At 37.3% G+C, this 19,698-nt stretch overlaps 1 protein-coding gene across 4 annotated transcripts in view; it reads right to left on the reverse strand.

Annotated features, from left to right (window-relative positions):
- The window catches only part of Mettl4 (methyltransferase 4, N6-adenosine), a 36,741-nt gene that overhangs the window by 16,033 nt on the left and 1,010 nt on the right, over positions 1-19,698 (reverse strand). For 2 of the 4 annotated variants that reach the window (XM_027942957.2, XM_071602879.1), the window contains 5 exons: positions 18,422-19,216; positions 16,675-16,737; positions 15,309-15,678; positions 4,691-4,760; positions 1,260-1,434 (listed from right to left, as the gene is read on the reverse strand). In XM_027942957.2, coding sequence (XP_027798758.2) covers positions 1,260-1,434; positions 4,691-4,760; positions 15,309-15,678; positions 16,675-16,737; positions 18,422-18,817 — 1,074 coding nt within the window. In that variant the 5' untranslated portion in view covers positions 18,818-19,216. Of the gene's footprint in view, positions 1-1,259; positions 1,435-4,690; positions 4,761-15,308; positions 15,679-16,674; positions 16,738-18,421; positions 19,236-19,698 lie in introns of all 4 variants that reach the window. The other 2 variants (XM_034636691.2, XM_071602880.1) reach the window with 1 other exon arrangement.

Raw genomic sequence — 19,698 nt, forward strand, 5'->3', positions numbered from 1 at the left:
AATATTAAAGATCATTCAACCAATAAGATGGAACCATTTCTTTTAAAAATAGGCTCAGGCCAGGCACAGTGCTACACGCCCATAATTCCTGTAATTCAGGAGGCTGAGGCAGGAAGATTGCAAGTTCAGAGCCAGCCTCAGCAGATTAGTGAGGCACTTAGCAACTGAGCAAGACCCTATCTCTAAAATATAAAAAAGGCACCCCTGGGTTCAAGCCTCAGTACCAAATACATACATACATACACATACATACATATATACATGTGTACATACACACATATATACATATACATATATACATACATGTGCATATATATATACATATGTACACACATATATACACACACACATATATATACACACATACATATATATGTGTGTATATATGTGTGTGTGTGTGTGTATATATATATATGTGTACATATATACATATGTATGTGTATACATACTCACACACACATATATGGGCTGGGAATGTAGCTCAGGGGTTAAGCACTCCTGGATTCAATCCCTGTACCAAAAAAAATAAAATAGACTCAGTAGTATGTAAGACACTAAGAACCTAAGTTAAAATTTAGTTTTCACTTTTAATTTTCTTCATTACAGATCCTCTCATTCTCATTATAATGGTTATCTTTGCTATTTTCTGCTCTCATACCCAGAAACAATATAGAACAGCAGATAGAGGGAGATGACACAAAACATAACTGAAATTGTGGGTAAGTAAGTAGAAGAAGAGGAAGGGCAACACTCTTTATGTTTGGTGATAGATTTCCAAATTTCTTGTTTGTTGTTCTTTAAACAAGAGATATCAGAGCTTTTAAATTTTTTTGTTCTGCATATTGACCAAATTATATTGTTATATTGTGCACATGTAAAAATATGTAACAATGAATCCCACTATTGTGTATAATTATAATATACCAATAATGTTTTTTTAAAAAGCTTCATTCTGCCATCTCCCTGACTGACTTCTCAAGGCCAGCAGTTTGGGACTCTACTATAAAAAGACAGAGACTCTAAAAGAACAAATACAAATTAATTAATTAAGTTTTTTAAAAAGACACACCAAAAAAAGACATGGTAAAAGCATTGAGAATAGGCAGATATAGGTGTTTTTAAGCTGCAAAGCATAAGTTGTCATTAGATCCTGTTGAAGTAGCACAACAGTGAGATGTTAAGCATTAAAAAGTAGGTATTATCTTTATGTGACCTGTACGTCACACTATATTAACAAATAAATTAACTTCTGAACTTACTTTTACCCAATGCCATTCAGCAATTATCTCCACAGACCAAGAAGGATAAAGTTCTTCCTTAATAAAACGTAGGTGCTTCTGTCTGTTGGTCACCCAAGTAACAACAAGACAATTTGGAGCAGCCAGTTTCGGAATAGGTATTTGCTTTATTTGCAGTGGTGATAAATAACTGTACCTAAAAATACACAGAAAAAATATGACCAAAATTTACAGCAAAAAAGAAAAGCAGGGAAAGACTTAGATAACATTGGCCCCATTACAAGCCTATTCTAGCTATTTATTTGTGTAGCTAAATATGAAGCTAGAGTGCCACCTGGTGGGCATATTATTACCCAAAAGTAAAAACTGACTTCATTTTTCTTTGACAAAATTGCCAGACTGTATTGTTTTTTAATCATTTCCAATCACATAATATAACCCAAAAGCCATGCACAAAATGTTGACCCCTCAAGTCACCTATCTTCTCACACAACTTCATCTCCTTTCCACTACATTTTCAACCCCCAATCCATCATCCCGTTTCTTTCTTCCTTTCCAATCAATTCCACTGAGCTCTCTGAAGCCCTCAGACTTTCATTTTAAAAGGAATCCATTGTCTTGAACCTACTAGCCATTAAAAGTAGAAAGTCTAGTTTATATTGACAGAACACTACTAGCTGTATGATACCCAATCAACTGAATATGCCCCCTTTTGCAACATCCAACACATGCAACAGGAGGGGAAAAATCAGTATCCTAATTCCATGGCTACTTCTAGCCCCTATCACATCCATCTTTGCATAAAATGTCCTTCTCTTTGAGACACATGCTATCCAGCTCTGCTACACTTACGCTCCTTACTGAATCCATTTCATCCTCACTCTCCATATTCAGTGATGACTTAAGCTCTGAGATCCTTCTACCTCACCAAGACAATTTCAAAGCATAGCCCATATCATGTACATGCCTCAACTATACTTTTTATCTAAACAAACAGAATTGTATTCACCTTACTTCAGTAGTCTACTGTGATGCAATAACCTGGACTTTACCATGACATTTGCTTCATCTCTGAAACCAATCACATTAATCTCTTGCCTCCTATCATTTATCTATTCTTTAACCTTAATCAAAGAATCCAGTGCCCTATTTCTCCCCTTTCAGTTTCTTCCTGGCCATACTTCATCTTCCACAGACTACCAATCACTTCATTACCTTTTCTCTAGTAACCTCAACTCCCATCCCCACCCACTCTACCCTTCAACCTCACAGTTCCTGCAAACCTTCTATCTTAACTCTATACCACCTTGTAATTCAATTTTTTCATACAGGGAAAATCATATAAAGACAAATATAGAAATTGGGTCACTAAAATTCTCAGTTTCTCAAAACTATTCGTAATTTTACTAACTATCCTTCATCAAGGACTCCAGACCCCCAACACTTTTCAGATTTGTCAAAACTTACTCTTGGCAGATGAAGCTAATTCATATAACAATAAAAATAAAAATCTTTAGGTTCCTTCAACTGCCCAATCCTCTCTCCCTTCCTTTTTATGCCTTTATTTATCTATTTCTATAGAATGACTTCACTTATGAAAGTTTATCCCTCCAGATGGGTTCACTTATTCCCATATTTTAGTATCTTGTCAGGCCAGATATCCCCTCCTTCTGTATTTCAATCTCTCTACTAGTTCTTTACTACTAATCTATAAATATGCTTATATTATTCAATTTAAAAAGAAGAAAGCAGAGAGAAGAGGGAAGCCAAAGAGAGGAAGAAAAGCAAAGGAAAGAGAAGGGGGGAAGTGAGAAAGGAAGGATGGAGTAAAGAAAAAATAAATTCCCTTAATTCAATCTCTTTCTGTTTAAGCTAAAAACTGATTTTCACTTAGTCTTTCCACTCTTCCTCCTTTTACTCCTCAGTCAGCTCCAATAAGGCTTCTACTGCTTTTTCTTCTCTGAAAAAAGCTAACTGGCCTCCCAACTGCAAATACAATGAACATTGGAATCTAGCTCTAAAGCAAGGCAACTGTACAATGTCAGGAATAATCGATCAATAGTTCTAAAATAAAAAAGTCACAAAAATTCTTTGCCTTGCATCTTTTTTTTTTTAGTTGTAGATGGACACAATACCTTTATTTTATTTATTTATTTTTTGTGGTGCTGAGGATCGAACCCAGGGCTAGGCAAGCGGTCTAGCACTGAGCCACAACTCCAGCCCTGTGTCTTGCACCTTTAAAAGAAAAATATCCTGTTCACACAGTTCATAAACAAAAAGCATGAGGAAGGGAAGATAACTATGGAAAATAAGAAATTTCAGATAAAATTTAAGTCAAACTAGGAATTGTTTAATCAAGAAAACAGAAGAGTAGGAGGAAACACAAGTGAATACATTCACTAGAACTAAAGGGAAAAATTCTTAAAAGTTTTTCAAACACTACTAAAAGGAAAGCTTGTCTTAGTAACTAACTGAACTTACCATCACAAGAGAAACAAAAACTTAAAATGCATCATAAATTAAATTAAAAATATAAACAAATATAAGAATCAATAAGAAAAATTCATTCATAGCAGGTTATTGAGGAAAATTGGAAATATTATGCACATATTTCTAAATTTTAGAATCAGATACAAAAGAAGGCAAAGTTTTCATCCTTTGACAATACTGCCCAGGGTTATAGAAATAATCCTGAATGGTTTAGGCAGTAGCCTTATAACAAGTAAAAATTATATATTTTTTTTGTTTGTTTTATCTCTTGGTAACAGGGATTGAATCCAGGGGCATTTTGCCACTGAGCCACATCCCCAACCCTTTTTATTTTTTATTTTGAAATAGGGTCTCACTAAGTTGTTTAGGATCTTGCTAAATTGCTGAGGCTGGTCTTGACCTTACTATCCTCCTCCCTCAGTCTCTGAGTGACTGGGATTTCAGGTATGCACCACCACACTCAGCAAAATACATTACTCTTAACATTCCAGTGCAGTTCAAGAGAATCATCTAATTAAGGAATTAAAACTTAAAAATTACTTAAAGCATTTTAGTAGTTACAGGTAACCTGTATCATAATGTTTATAGTATATTAAATTAGAATGCAAAAAGGACTATAGTTTTTTAATATTTTTTTTAGTTATACATGGACACAATATCTTTATTTTGTTCATTTATTTTTATGTGGTGTTGAGGATAGAACCCAGGGTCTCACACATGCGAGGCGAGTGATCTACCGCTGAGCCACAACCCAGCCCATATAGTTTTTTTTTTTTTTATATTTATTTTTTAGTTATAGTTGGTCACAATACCTTTATTTATTTATTTATTTTATGTGATGCTGAGGATCAAACCCAGGGCCTCACTTGTGCTAGGTGAGTGCTCTACCACTGAGCCACAACCCCAGCCCAGGACTATAGTTTTTAGGAAGCATATCTAGTAAAAAATTCATTTCCACTTACCTATTACTTCTTTTAACTGATTTATTCTGCCATGGTGGATCTATCACAATTACATCAAATGTTTTCCTACCTGAAATCAAAGACAATTTCAGAACCCTCTGAATATGAGTACTTTAAAGATGCAGCTCAGTGAAAGAAGACATTAATTAAGCATATATGAGGCCCTGAGTTCATTTCCAATACCCAAAAAAAATAAAAACTAACAATGTACTTTCATTAATAACACAAATATGACGGAATGCAAAAAAAGGTTTATAGCATTTATTCAAATATACTAATTTATCTTTAAAAATTAGTATTCCCCTTATAATTTAGGATCTCAGATTTTAATATAATTTCTCCCACTACTATTTTGTTTTTGCAGTACTGGGGATTGAACCCATGGGTGCTATACCACTGAGCTATACCTCCCTTTTTTACTTATTTTTTTTTAATATTTATTTTTTAGTTTTCGGCAGACACAATATCTTTATTTGTATGTGGTGCTGAGGATCAAACCCAGGCTGCAGGCACGCCAGGCAAGCGCGCTACCGCTTGAGCCACATCCCCAGCCCTTTACTTATTTTTTTAAACATTTCTTTTTTAGTTGTAGTTGGACACAATACCTTTATTTTATTTATTTTTATGTGGTGCTGAGCATCAAACCCAGGGCCTTGCACATGCTAGGCAAGCGCTCTAAAGCTGAGCCACAACTCCAGCCCATACTTACTTATTTTTGAAACAAGGTTCTCACTAAGTTGCTCAGACTAACCTTGAACTTAGGATCCTTTTACTTCAGCCTCCAAAGTTGCTGGTATTATAGGCACGCAACACCACACCTAGCTCACTTCTGCTTTTTACAGACAATACCTACAGATGACTACAGCTCACTAAGCTGGATGCTAATAATTTGTAAATTCCCCATAAATCTTGGCAACCACATGAATATGTTCCTTTCAAATTAAGGTGACTTTTTTTACTTTACATTTTTTAATTTTTTATTTTGAAATTTCAGTCTTATATTTTATATACTGACCATAATAAAATTTTCCCATTTATCTACTAATTTCTTTTTTCCTTGTCCAAAATCAAAACCAGGATCATGCACTGCATTTAATTACCATGTCTCCTAAATATCCTCCAATCCAGCAAAATTCTTTCTTAAGTCTTTTATGACCTTGACATTTTTAAAGGATAGAGGCCAGTTATTTTATAGAATGTCCCTCAATTTGGGTTTGGTATTTCCTCATAATTAAATTTAGGTTATTTATATTCGGCAAGAGTACCATCAAAGTAATGCCTCAGCACCTTATAAGAAAAATATGTGTTATAGGATGTGAAAATGGCTTACCAATATTACTTTACATAACTAGATTAAAGTATTATTGCCAGACTTCTCCAGTTTTTCCCTTGTAATAGACAAGTATCTTGTGGGGACATACTTTAAGATCGTGAAAACATCCTGTGTTTCATCTTTTCACCCATTCTCTTGACATCCAATTATTATTATGGTATTTGTCAAATAGAAATTTCTAGTTCCAGCATTCAATCCACATTAATTAATTGTAATTTTACCGTAAGGAGGAACGCTCTCTTTCCCCCCTTTTATAAATATATTTTTGTAAACCTAAAATCTCATAAGTAATAAAAGGGTACATTTACAATAAATATTAGAGTAACAAAGACTAAAAAAGAATGGGAAAAAATGTTCAAAGTAGCATGATTTTCTCATTAATTTGTTACCTTGTCATTTACTCTTAAAGAATTTATGACACTGCTACATAGATAACCACTTTCAAGTAAGATGGCCGGAGAGCAATTAAAAGAAACTTTTCATTAATAAACTATGTTGGGGACCGAAGGAAGATGGCGGCGAGGGGAGTGCATTGTCCCCGTGTGCTGCTTCACTGTGTGGGAGTATGACAAGTCAGGACGGCTAAAGGATATTTTGTTAGGAATTTCCAGCAATAGTGGGGTGCTCCGGAACCTGGAGGAAGGATTTCCATCGCACGAGGATCGGCTACGGGGACTCAAACGCGAGAGGTTTGTCGCACGGAGGGTAACACTGCTTATTCAGCAAATCGCCCCGCGGCTAAAGTCTGGGATAGAGACGCAGGGTTACAGCGCTGCAGTTTCTGCCAGCCGCGCAAGCACCGTACTCAGGGCTGAATTCTGGGTTCGAGACGGGGGAAGGAAGCGGTCCATCTCGGTTCTCCACACCGGTCAGACCACAGAGGAGGCCAGCAGCCACCATGTTGGTAAACTGACGTCACCACCGCTGTTTTCGACTGACCGCAGCTCATTCAGCCATAGAACAGGTAATTTCAGGCTGCAATTCGCCTGCGGCTTGCAGACAGATTACTAGGGCTCAGCGCCTGGGTGCTTCTTAGAACCTGATCTTATCAGAGTGAATACGGGGCTGCCGAGTTCCGGCTCCCGGAACTGAGCCCGCGGGGACTGCTTCTTGGAGCTTACATTTATAGGAGCTTACACCGAGCACGGAGTGGCCGAGTTCCGGCTCCCAGAACTTCCCTGGCCCGGGGCTAGGAGCCCGCGGAAACTGCTTCTCGGTCCGGGTCCTGCTGAGGGCCGGTCAGGACTCACCCGGTGCTTTGGTTGCCCGGCAAGGGGAACGAAATGCTGCCATTCGCATAGGATACCAACATGGCAGAGATCTGACGTCTGCAGAAAGCGGCGGAGGAGGGAACTTCATCAATACCAGTGGTGACATAAGCAGTTGGTCTCCTGGTAGGGGGGGTGAGGCACAGTCACCCGAGTCTCCTCAATTTGTCGTGGAGCCAGAGGGAAGGAGCCGGGCCGCCGCTAGCGCCCGGAGCAGGCCCAGCGGCTCGCCAGCGTGGTGACCGCGTGACCCCAATTGGAGAGGGGGCGGAGCGGAGCCGCCAGCCGCAACCGCAAGGTGGGCAGACCCGCGACCCAGTGGTACATGGGCGTGGTAGGAGGGGCAGGGCAGAGCCGCAGTTCGCACTTGCAAGGTAAACAGACCTGTGTCAGCCTGGCGGGTCAGGCCCAGTGGCCTGCGAGTGTGGTACACACGTCACCCCAACTGGAGTAGGGGCAGAGCAGATCCTTCTCCCACGCCCGGATCAGGCCCTGCCGGTGTGGTGGTCACGTGACCCCAATTGGAGTGGGGGCGGAGCGGAACTGCCACCCGTGCCCGCAGGGTGAGCAGACCAGTGATCAACCTGCAGATCAGGCCCAGGGGTCCGCAGGCGTGGTAGGAGGGGCAGGGCAGATCCGCCGCCCGCGCCTCCAAGGTAGGCAGACCTACAACAGACCGGCGGATCAGGCCCAGGAGCCTGCCGGCGTGGTACAAACACCACCCTAATTGGAGTAGTGACAGAGCAGAGTCGCTGCCCGTGCCAGGAACAGGCCCAGCGTCCTGCAGGCGGGGTAGCCATGACACCCTAATTGGAGTAGGGGCAGAGCAGAGCCTCCACCCGTGCCCGAAAGGTGGGCAGATCTGCGACCGACCAGCGGGACAGGCCCAGTGGCCTGCCGGTACGACAGACACGTCACCCCATTTGCAGTAGGGGCAGAGTAGAGCCGCTGCCCGCGCCTGCAGGGTAGGCAAACCTGCTACCGACCGGCGGATCAGGCCCGGTGGCCTGCCGGCGTGGTACACTCGTCACCCCAATTGGAGTAGGGGCAGAACAGAGCCGCCGCCAGCTCCCAGAACAGGCCCAGTGACCTGCCGGCGTGGTAGCCACGACACCCCAATTGGAATAAGGAGAGAGCACAGCCACCGCCCGCACCTGCAGGAAAGATACGCAAGCAGTATGAAAAGACAAGGAAAGAAAGGACCACAAGCAATGCAGGTCAACGCAACTTTAGAAGAGGTAACAGCTGCAGCAGATGGAATGTCAGATAAAGAATTCAGGATATACATGCTTCAGATGATCTGGAGTATCAAGGAAGACATTAAACAGCAAAATCAGACAATGAAAGATCACTTCGACAACGAATTACGCAAACAAATCCAGGAAGCAAAGGATCAACTATACAGGGAGATAGAGGTTATAAAAAACAAACAAACAGAAATCCTAGAAATGCAGGAAGCAATAAACCAACTTAAAAACTCAATGGAGAATACTACCAGCAGAGTAGAACACTTAGAAGATAGAACATCAGACAATGAAGACAAAGTATTTCAACTGGAAAAGAACATAGACAGCTCAGCAAGACTGTTAAGAAACCATGAGCAGAACATCCAAGAAATATGGGATAACATTAAGAGACCAAACTTAAGAGTCATTGGGATACAGGAAGGTACAGAGCTCCAAACCAAAGGAATGAGAAGTCTATTCAATGAAATAATACAAGAAAACTTCCCAGACTTGAAGAATGAGACAGAACCCCAAATCCTAGAAGCCTACAGGACGCCGAATGTGCAAAATCATAAGAGATCCACACCTAGACACATCATAATGAAGATGCCCAACATACAGAATAAGGAGAGAATTTTAAAAGCTACAAGAGAAAGGAAGCAGATTACATTTAGGGGTAAGCCAATCAGGATAACAGCTGATCTGTCAACACAGACTCTGAAAGCTAGAAGATCCTGGAATAACATATTTCAAACACTGAAAGAAAATGGGTTCCAACCAAGAATTGTGTATCCAGCGAAATTAAGCTTCAGGATGGAGGATGAAATTAAAACCTTCCACGATAAACAAAAGTTTAAAGAATTCGCAGCTAGAAAACCATCTCTTCAAAACATCCTCGCCAAAGCATTACAGGAAGAGGAAATGGAAAATAATAATGAAAACCAACAGTGGGAGGTAGGACAGTAAAGGGGGGGGGAATAATCAAGGAGGAAAACAAACCATGTTTAGTAACAGAAATAAACAAATATGGCTGGAAGAACAACCCATATCTCAATAATAACCCTAAATGTTAATGGCTTAAACTCACCAATTAAGAGACACAGGCTAGTAGAATGGATCACAAAACAAGACCCAACAATATGCTGCCTACAGGAGACGCATTTGATAGGAAAAGACATACATAGGCTGAAGGTGAAAGGTTGGGAAAAATCATATCACTCATATGGACTTCGGAAACAAGCAGGAGTGTCCATACTCATATCAAATAAAATAGATTTCAAGCCAAAGTTAATCAAAAGAGATAAAGAGGGACACTACATACTGCTTAAGGGAACCATACAACAACAAGACATAACAATCATAAATATTTATGCCCCAAACAATGGTGCAGCTATGTTCGTCAAACAAACTCTTCTCAAGTTCAAGAGTCTAATAGATCACCATACCATAATCATGGGAGACTTCAACACACCTCTCTCGCCACTGGACAGATCTTCCAAACAAAAGTTGAATAAGGAAACTATAGAACTCAATAACACTATTAATAACCTAGACCTAATTGACATATATAGAATATACCACCCAACATCAAGCAGTTACACTTTTTTCTCAGCAGCACATGGATCCTTCTCAAAAATAGATCATATATTATGTCACAGGGCAACTCTTAGACAATATAAAGGAGTAGAGATAATACCATGCATCTTATCTGATCATAATGGAATGAAACTGAAAATCAACGATAAAAGAAGGAAGGAAAAAGCATACATCACTTGGAGAATGAACAATAGGTTACTGAATGATCAATGGGTTATAGAAGACATCAAGAAGGAAATTAAAAAATTCTTAGAGATAAATGAAAACACAGACACAACATATCGGAATCTATGGGACACATTGAAAGCAGTTCTAAGAGGAAAATTCATTGCTTGGAGTTCATTCCTTAAAAAAAGAAAAAACCAACAAATAAATGATCTCATACTTCATCTCAAAATCCTTGAAAAAGAAGAGCAAAACAACAGCAAAAGAAGTAGAAGGCAAGAAATAATCAAAATCAGAGCTGAAATTAATGAAATCGAAACAAAAGAAACAATTGAAAAAATTGACAAAACTAAAAGTTGGTTCTTTGAAAAAATAAACAAAATCGACAGACCCTTAGCGATGCTAGCGAAGAGAAGAAGAGAGAGAACTCAAATTACTAGCATACGGGATGAAAAAGGCAATATCACAACAGACACTTCAGAAATACAGAAGATAATCAAAAACTATTTTGAATCCTTATACTCCAACAAATTAGAAGATAGTGAAGGCATAGATAAATTTCTTAAGTCATATGATCTGCCCAGATTGAGTCAGGAGGATATAGAAAACCTAAACAGACCAATATCAATTGAGGAAATAGAAGAAACCATAAAAAGACTTCCAACTAAGAAAAGCCCAGGTCCAGATGGGTATACAGCAGAATTTTACAAAACCTTTAAAGAAGAACTAATACCAATACTTTTCAAGCTACTTCAGGAAATAGAAAAGGAGGGAGAACTTCCAAATTCATTCTATGAGGCCAACATCACCCTGATACCTAAACCAGACAAAGACACTTCAAAGAAAGAAAACTACAGACCAATATCTCTAATGAACCTAGATGCAAAAATCCTCAATAAAATTCTGGCGAATCGGATACAAAAACATATCAAAAAAATTGTACACCATGATCAAGTAGGATTCATCCCAGGGATGCAAGGCTGGTTCAATATACGGAAATCAATAAATGTTATTCACCACATCAATAGACTTAAAAATAAGAACCATATGATCATCTCGATAGATGCGGAAAAAGCATTTGACAAAGTACAGCATCCCTTTATGTTCAAAACTCTAGAAAAACTAGGGATAACAGGAACATACCTCAATATTGTAAAAGCAATCTATGCTAAGCCTCAGGCTAGCATCATTCTGAATGGAGAAAAACTGAAGGCATTCCCTCTAAAATCTGGAACTAGACAGGGATGCCCTCTCTCTCCACTTCTGTTCAACATAGTTCTCGAAACACTGGCCAGAGCAATTAGACAGACGAAAGAAATTAAAGGCATAAAAATAGGAAAAGAAGAACTTAAATTATCACTATTCGCAGATGATATGATTCTATACCTAGCAGACCCAAAAGGCTCTACAAAGAAACTATTAGAGCTAATAAATGAATTCAGCAAAGTGGCAGGATATAAAATCAACACGCATAAATCAAAGGCATTCCTGTATATCAGCGACAAATCCTCTGAAATGGAAATGAGGACAACCACTCCATTCAAAATATCTTCAAAAAAAATAAAATACTTGGGAATCAACCTAACAAAAGAGGTGAAAGACTTACACAATGAAAACTACAGAACCCTAAAGAGAGAAATAGAAGAAGATCTTAGAAGATGGAAAAATATACCCTGTTCATGGATAGGCAGAACTAACATCATCAAAATGGCGATATTACCAAAAGTTCTCTATAGGTTTAATGCAATGCCAATCAAAATCCCAATGGCATTTCTTGTAGAAATAGAGAAAGCAATCATGAAATTCATATGGAATAATAAAAGACCCAGAATAGCAAAAACAATGCTAAGCAGGAAGTGTGAATCAGGCGGTATAGCGATACCAGACTTCAAACTATACTACAGAGCAATAGTAACAAAAACAGCATGGTACTGGTACCAAAACAGGCGGGTGGACCAATGGTACAGAATAGAGGACACAGAAACCAATCCACAAAACTACAACTATCTTATATTTGATAAAGGGTCTAAAAGCATGCAATGGAGGAAGGATAGCATCTTCAACAAATGGTGCTGGGAAAACTGGAAATCCATATGCAACAAAATGAAACTGAATCCCTTTCTCTCGCCATGCACAAAAGTGAATTCAAAATGGATCAAGGAGCTTGATATCAAATCAGAGACACGGCGTCTGATAGAAGAAAAAGTTGGCTACGATCTACATACTGTGGGGTCGGGCTCCAAATTCCTCAATAGGACACCCATAGCACAAAAGTTAATAACTAGAATCAACAAATGGGACTTACTCAAACTAAAAAGTTTTTTCTCAGCAAAAGAAACAATAAGAGAGGTAAATAGGGAGCCTACACCCTGGGAACAAATCTTTACTCCTCACACTTCAGATAGAGCCCTAATATCCAGAGTATACAAAGAACTCAAAAAATTAGACAATAAGAAAACAAACAACCCAATCAACAAATGGGCCAAGGACCTGAACAGACACTTCTCAGAGGAGGACATACAGTCAATCAACAAGTACATGAAAAAATGCTCAACATCTCTAGCTGTCAGAGAAATGCAAATCAAAACCACCCTAAGATACCATCTCACTCCAGTAAGATTGGCAGCCATTAGGAAGTCAAACAACAACAAGTGCTGGCGAGGATGTGGGGAAAAGGGTACACTTGTACATTGCTGGTGGGACTGCAGATTGGTGCAGCCAATTTGGAAAGCAGTATGGAGATTTCTTGGAAAGCTGGGAATGGAGCCACCATTTGACCCAGCTATTCCCCTTCTTGGTCTATTCCCTAAAGACCTAAAAAGAGCATGCTACAGGGACACTGCTACATCGATGTTCATAGCAGCACAGTTCACAATAGCAAGACTGTGGAACCAACCTAGATGCCCTTCAATAGACGAATGGATAAAAAAAATGTGGCATTTATACACAATGGAGTATTACTCTGCATTAAAAAATGACAAAATCATAGAATTTACAGGGAAATGGATGGCATTAGAGCAGATTATTCTAAGTGAAGCTAGCCAATCCCTAAAAAACAAATGCCAAATGTCTTCTTTGATATAAGGAGAGTAACTAAGAACAGTGTAGGGACGAAGAACAGGAGAAGAAGATTAACATTTAACAGGGATGAGAGGTGGGAGTGAAAGGGAGAGAGAAGGGAAATTGCATGGTAATGGAAGGAGACCCTCAGGGTTATACAGTGGAGGAGGTAGAGAGAGAGGAGGGGAGGGGAGGGGAGAGGTGGGGAGGGGGGAGGGTGGAGGATGGGAAAGGCAGCGGAGCACAACAGACACTAGTATGGCAATTTGTAAATCAATGGATGTGTAACTGATGTGATTCTGCAATCTGTGTATGGGGTGAAGGTGGGAGTTCATAACCCACTTGAATCAAAGTGTGGAATATGATATGTCAAGAAATTTGTAATGTTTTGAACAACCCACAATAAAAATTTTAAAAAAAAAATAAAATAAAATAAAAACACTCTTGAGCCAGGTACAGTGGTGCATGCCTGTAATCGAAGCTACTCTGGAAGCTGAGGCAGGAGAATCGAAAATTCAAGGCCAGTCTGGTACAATTTGTCTCAAGATAAAAAATTAAAGGGGTGGGAATGTAGCTCAGAGGAAGAGTGCCCTGGATTTCATCCCCAATACTGCAAAAAACAACAAAACTTGGACTCTAATTAGACTTTTGGTTCATAGCCTGGTATTGACTAGCTGGAAGACTTTGGGAAAGCTACTTAACTATCTATACCTCAGTTTCTTCATCTAAAAAAAGGGGGAGGATGATAATAAAAGTAACTCCCTCCAAAGATTGTGGTGATGTTTAAATGAGTTGATACAGAAGATAAAGTTGCCCAGGCTGGCATCAAACTTGTGATTCTCATGCCTCTGCTTCTGGAGCAGCTGGGATTACTGGCCTGGGCCACCACTTAGGGCAAATATTTGCATTTTAAAAGAGACTATGACATCTGATTCAAATGTATGTTATGTCAAGATCATTGTACTATCATATGTAACTAATTAAAACAAATAAAAAAATAAAAAAAGAAAAAAAAAAAAAAATAAACTATGTTGGAGTTGCTTGATAAAATCTTGCTATAAAACATCAACATAACAATAAACACATGATTAAATTCAATTTAATCAATATACCTCTTATGTACCACCTTTATCCGATTAAAAGTTACAACTTACTAAAAACACTGAACTAAGAATATGATACAGATTATTTCATTTAATACTCAAAATGACCCTCATAAGTAAATACTATACCCAATTTATAGATTAGGAAATTAAGGCTCAGCTTTATGAAGTGAATAGCCCAATGACTCAGCTAAAATTCAGAATCTAATTCAAATACATGTCTCTGTGACTATGGAATTCCATATTTAAATTTTTTAGCTTTGCACAAGAAAATGTCTCAATAAATTTTAGACATACACTTGAACATTAGCTTAGCCTAAAAGACTAGGAATGATCTGGGAATATTCATAACTGAAGCATTTCTATTTAGCTGTGAAGAAATGTTAAAGAAAGTAATATAGTTAAAATAAAACTGTATTCTGGATTCCTAAGTACTGAAAACTAATTATATTTGCTCTCTTAGGGATAGTTTCTGACCCTTTGGTCATAATAAGAATATAAATTTAAAAGAAAAAGCAAAAATCAGCACATTTAAATTGACTTTGTGATACTAGAACTCAGGGGCAATCTACCACTGAGCCTCACCCCCAGAATTTTTTGGTTTTTATTTTGGGACAGAATCTCGCTAAATTGCTGAGGCTAGCCTTGACCTTGGAATCCTCCTGCCTCAGTCTTCCAAGTAGATGGGATTACAGGCATGTGCCACCACATCTGGTGTAAATTCAATTTCAAAGAAAAATTATACTGGGAAAGGTGTTTACCCTATCATCATAATGTAGGCCCTTGTTCAAAATTCAGACTAGCTTTTAACTTCTGAGGTCACAGAAAAATTATCTTTTTCTAATAATAAACACAATAATTACTTACAGTTCAGAAGTGGTTGTATACAAGAAATGTCAGATAAAAGAAAACTGCACTTTGGTGGCAAGAGGTATTTCTGTCCCATTAAAGTAATCATTTTTGTAAAACTAGAGTTATTTTCAACAACCCGTGAAAATAAATCCTGCTCTGTAACAGTCATATCATCTTCTCTCAATTGTAATGTCTGAAGTTCCATTTCATTCATAGAAGGTAAATGCTTTGCCATTTCACATAATCCTGACAAATTGCAGGTATCAAGTGGTAAAGTAATGGGTTCATTACACTTGTCCTGGTTTTCAAATAGTGGATACAGAAAACCACTTTTGAGACCTTCTTGGATTAATTTTAAAGATCCATCCAAAATCAGCTCTCTGATCTGTAAGAGAATTTGTTTAAATTACATTAAAAGGACATTGACATTATTATTTTTAAAGAGAGAGAGAGAGAGAGAGAGAATTTTAATATTTATTTTTTTTAGTTATCAGCGGACACAATATCTTTGTTTGCATGTGGTGCTGAGGATCGAACCTGGGCGTGCGGCACGCATGCCAGGCGAGTGCGCTACCGCTTGAGCCACATCCCCAGCCCAACATTATTATTTTTTGTTTGTGTGGTGCTAGAGATCAAACACAAGCATGCCGAAAATGTTCTCCCACCCACCAGCTCAACCCAGCCCTAAAATAATTTTCTAAACAATGAAATGCCCACTGTGCTTTGGAGATCTGAACTTGTAAATTTTATTTTTGATATATTCTTTCACAATCAAAAAGAGAAAAATACAGTGTCCTACCATCAGCATTAATTCAACATGTACAAAACTGAAATTATGATCCCTCCCAAGCTGAATTTCAACTGAATTAATTTCAGTTAAAGGCACTCCACAGTCAAGTATAAAATATTTATGCACTTTTTAAAATATTTTTTAGTTGCAGATGAACACAATATCTTTATTTTATTTATTTATTTTTACGTGGTAATGAGGATCGAATCCAGTGCCTCACACATGCTAGGCAAGTGCTCTACCACTGAGCCACAATCCCAGCCCAGCATTGTTTAAATTCGAGAAATATACCCTTCATATTACTCATGCTTTCTTCTGTCACTACATCAGTATATTTTTTTCCTATGCCTTTATAGTTTCTAAAATAGCACAAGTTTACATAAGTTTACATGTTTAAACTAATAGAAGCATATGAAGTATCGATAAAAACTGATTTAAACCATTTTACACTAAAAAAGTAATAATAAGACACTATTAACTTCTAACTCTGATCAAAACAATTTTTAAGAACATCCTTCTTTATGTAACCCATTTATTTTATATTACTTCATATGCATCTTCCCATGTAATCAATGAACATTTTATACCTACCTTTGTATGGTATTCCATAGCATCCAATTCACCTTGATTGAAATCAACACATCTTTTACGCTTCTGAAAAGCAGACAAATGACAAAGTTATTTGCTATCTATTACAATATTGATATTTTAAAATATTTTAATATTTCTTTTCTCTTTATCACACTCTATATTGTATATTTGTATATCTCAGTCTTCAAGAGGAAATAATTTCTATGGAGGTCAAAATCAATGCAAAGGGGTATGAACTAAGGAGGTAAGCTTTCCCAAAGTTTAAAAAAAAAAAAAAAAACGGGGGGAGGGGGGGCGGTGGTGTGTGTGTGTGTGTGTATGTAAAATGTCACAGCAGTCTTATCTGCTATTAATAAGACCTAGTTCCACATGATAAGAGCATAATTCCAGCAACCATGAAACAGAAGTATGATTCAGCATGAACAATTATCACTATAATCTATCAGTTAATACATATGATATATAATACATAATAATTATTCTCAACTGTCTTCATTTCTGAGAGGCACTATCCATGTACTGTCATCAAAGGAAATTATACTGTTTCACTGTACTTTTTTCTTTTTGAGATAAGGTCTCACAATGTTGATCAAGCTGGTCTCAAACTCCTAGGGTCAAGTGATTCTCCTATCTTAGCATCCCAAGTAGCTGGTTACTGTAGGATGCCCTACTCTCCACTGAACTTTTAATAGTTCTTTATGATTAATCAGAGAGTTAGGTACAAATCAAATATATTTACACCATTGTATATCTAACACTCCATAGAAAAGAACACGTAAGATCATGCAACACAGAGCAAAATCTACTTTTTACTGCTAAAATCCTAGTGCTTACATGGTGCCAAACTCCTGGAAGGCAAACAAATGTTTGTTACCTGAATAAATAAATGGACTTTAAAAAGTTTATATATTATACATTTTATAAAATGTGCTTTTATATTATTATATATTTTAATATATAAAACATATATTTTCACATAATTATATAATATGTACATATTATATAATTTGCTTTAGCATACCTTATTTCTGGTCTTGATAACATTCATTACATATGTTCATCTATATCTTCCATAGTAAATGAGGAACACGCCCCACATAAAAGACTAAAAATTACAAAGTAATGTCTTTACTCTAAACTGCAAAGTCCCTCATAAATGTTCATTTGTCTGAATTAGTAAAAGTAGATATATTACTCACATTCCTATTGTATTGAGATCTGACAATACTATATATTTCCTTTTCTGTGTCTGACACAGACGATCAATACAAAAAATCATAATAACAAAAATTCTACTTCAGGTACCTATAATAATGTAATAAGTTATATTTATTACTTTCCTTATTCTAATTTTCAACATGCTTTCCTATTTCATTCTTTTCCAGTAAATTATAAGGTACAAGAGGGATGGACTGTTTTTCTTGTTTTACCACACTATATACAATAGCACACAGAAAAAGCTCAAACATTTGTTGGGTGAGTAATGAATATATTCCCATAGCTTACCGTTTACAGAGCATTCATGTATAGAAAACTCACTTTCAAGCCCATTTTGCTTACTTTTGAAATGTGCAATTTGGTCTTCTAGAATGGTAGAATGTTAGGAAAGTTAAAAATTAGGATATGCTAAATCCTTTTTTATGCTTTATTGATTCTTCCTTATACCTAATAAATCACAGGTATTTGAGATACTAAAATAAAAAATTGGGGTTTTCTGTAGAAAAATAAATATTTCTTAAAACTCTACCTTTCCAATAATAGAACTGGAGATTTCCTTTTTAACACCATTCAATAGATCTTCTTTTTCATTACTTTGTTGACATTCTTTGTGAACAGCTGGAGTTATATAAGGTTTGGTGACATTAAATAGTTCAGATCTAAAAACATATTTTTGTGGGGGAATTTCACAATTTCTTGAATCCTCATTTTCTGGCTTAGTGATAGAGTCAGGAGCAATAAGTGGAGCAGAGGCTCCAAAAGAAGATGTAGAATCCTTTTGAAGACAATCCAAGTGAACAGAAGAAGTGGACTCATTTTTATTGCAACAAGGCTTAGGATGCTGGTAAAGTTGATAATTTATCTTATTAATGAAAGAAAGATGATCCAATAACCACCCAGGTACCAACTGGTGTACCACAGACATTCTTTTCTTTTAAAAAGTTTGGAAATTAGTAATTAAAAGTAAAACAAAACTTTGAAGATCAACTTCTTAAATATCCTATACTTCAATAATATAAACTTCATATACACAGACCTGATATGCAAGTATACAAACTGGACACGTACGTAAAAAACAAATTTAAGCATTCATGATATGTTAAAACATATAGCAGCTCTTAAGAAAAAATGCAATGGTTTAATAAAATCTTTTAATTTCAGAGCTGATCATTCAAATTTTTCAGCCAGCTTGTCCAAAGAGGTTTTAACTTGATGTTATCTGGAATTCCAATTTGATCTTCCTTCTTCCTGTGCCTTACACAAATTTCTTGCTTGGTCCTTGAATCTAGCCACAATGTCCACATGTAAGGAAGTCACTGAATTCCTTAAAAGATGAAAGTACACTGTTAAATGAAAGAATACTAGTTACCTAAGTAAATACATTCTTTTTTAATTAGACAACTACTTGAGGAGGGTCACAGAATTTCAAAGAGTTGTTAGTAGTTCAGCCCATTTTGTTCAAACTACATTTGCCACAGTAAATCAGCCCATTCTCCCAGTATCATTGCCCTATTTAACTACTGTATCAATGGAGTAATAGGGTTAAAAGATTGATCTAGTCAAAACAAATGCAATTTTAACAGCACATAAAACGCACTAAATCCTAGCAAAACTGCAAGGCTGAAGGTCAGATTTGTTATCAGCCTGAGCCCCTCCCCTCCAGTAACTAGGTTTTACAGAACTTCCTTTAAAAAAAAAAAAAAAAAAGAGTTTATAGTTCTGGGTATAACTTTATAAATCAAATGTAATAGAGAACTTAAAAGGGCACGGAATAAGAAATAAGCAGTTAACAGTAAAGCCAACAAT

This window comes from Marmota flaviventris, chromosome 16 (genome assembly GCF_047511675.1).
Source record: "Marmota flaviventris isolate mMarFla1 chromosome 16, mMarFla1.hap1, whole genome shotgun sequence".
In the NCBI taxonomy this organism is placed as follows: Eukaryota; Metazoa; Chordata; class Mammalia; order Rodentia; family Sciuridae; genus Marmota; species Marmota flaviventris.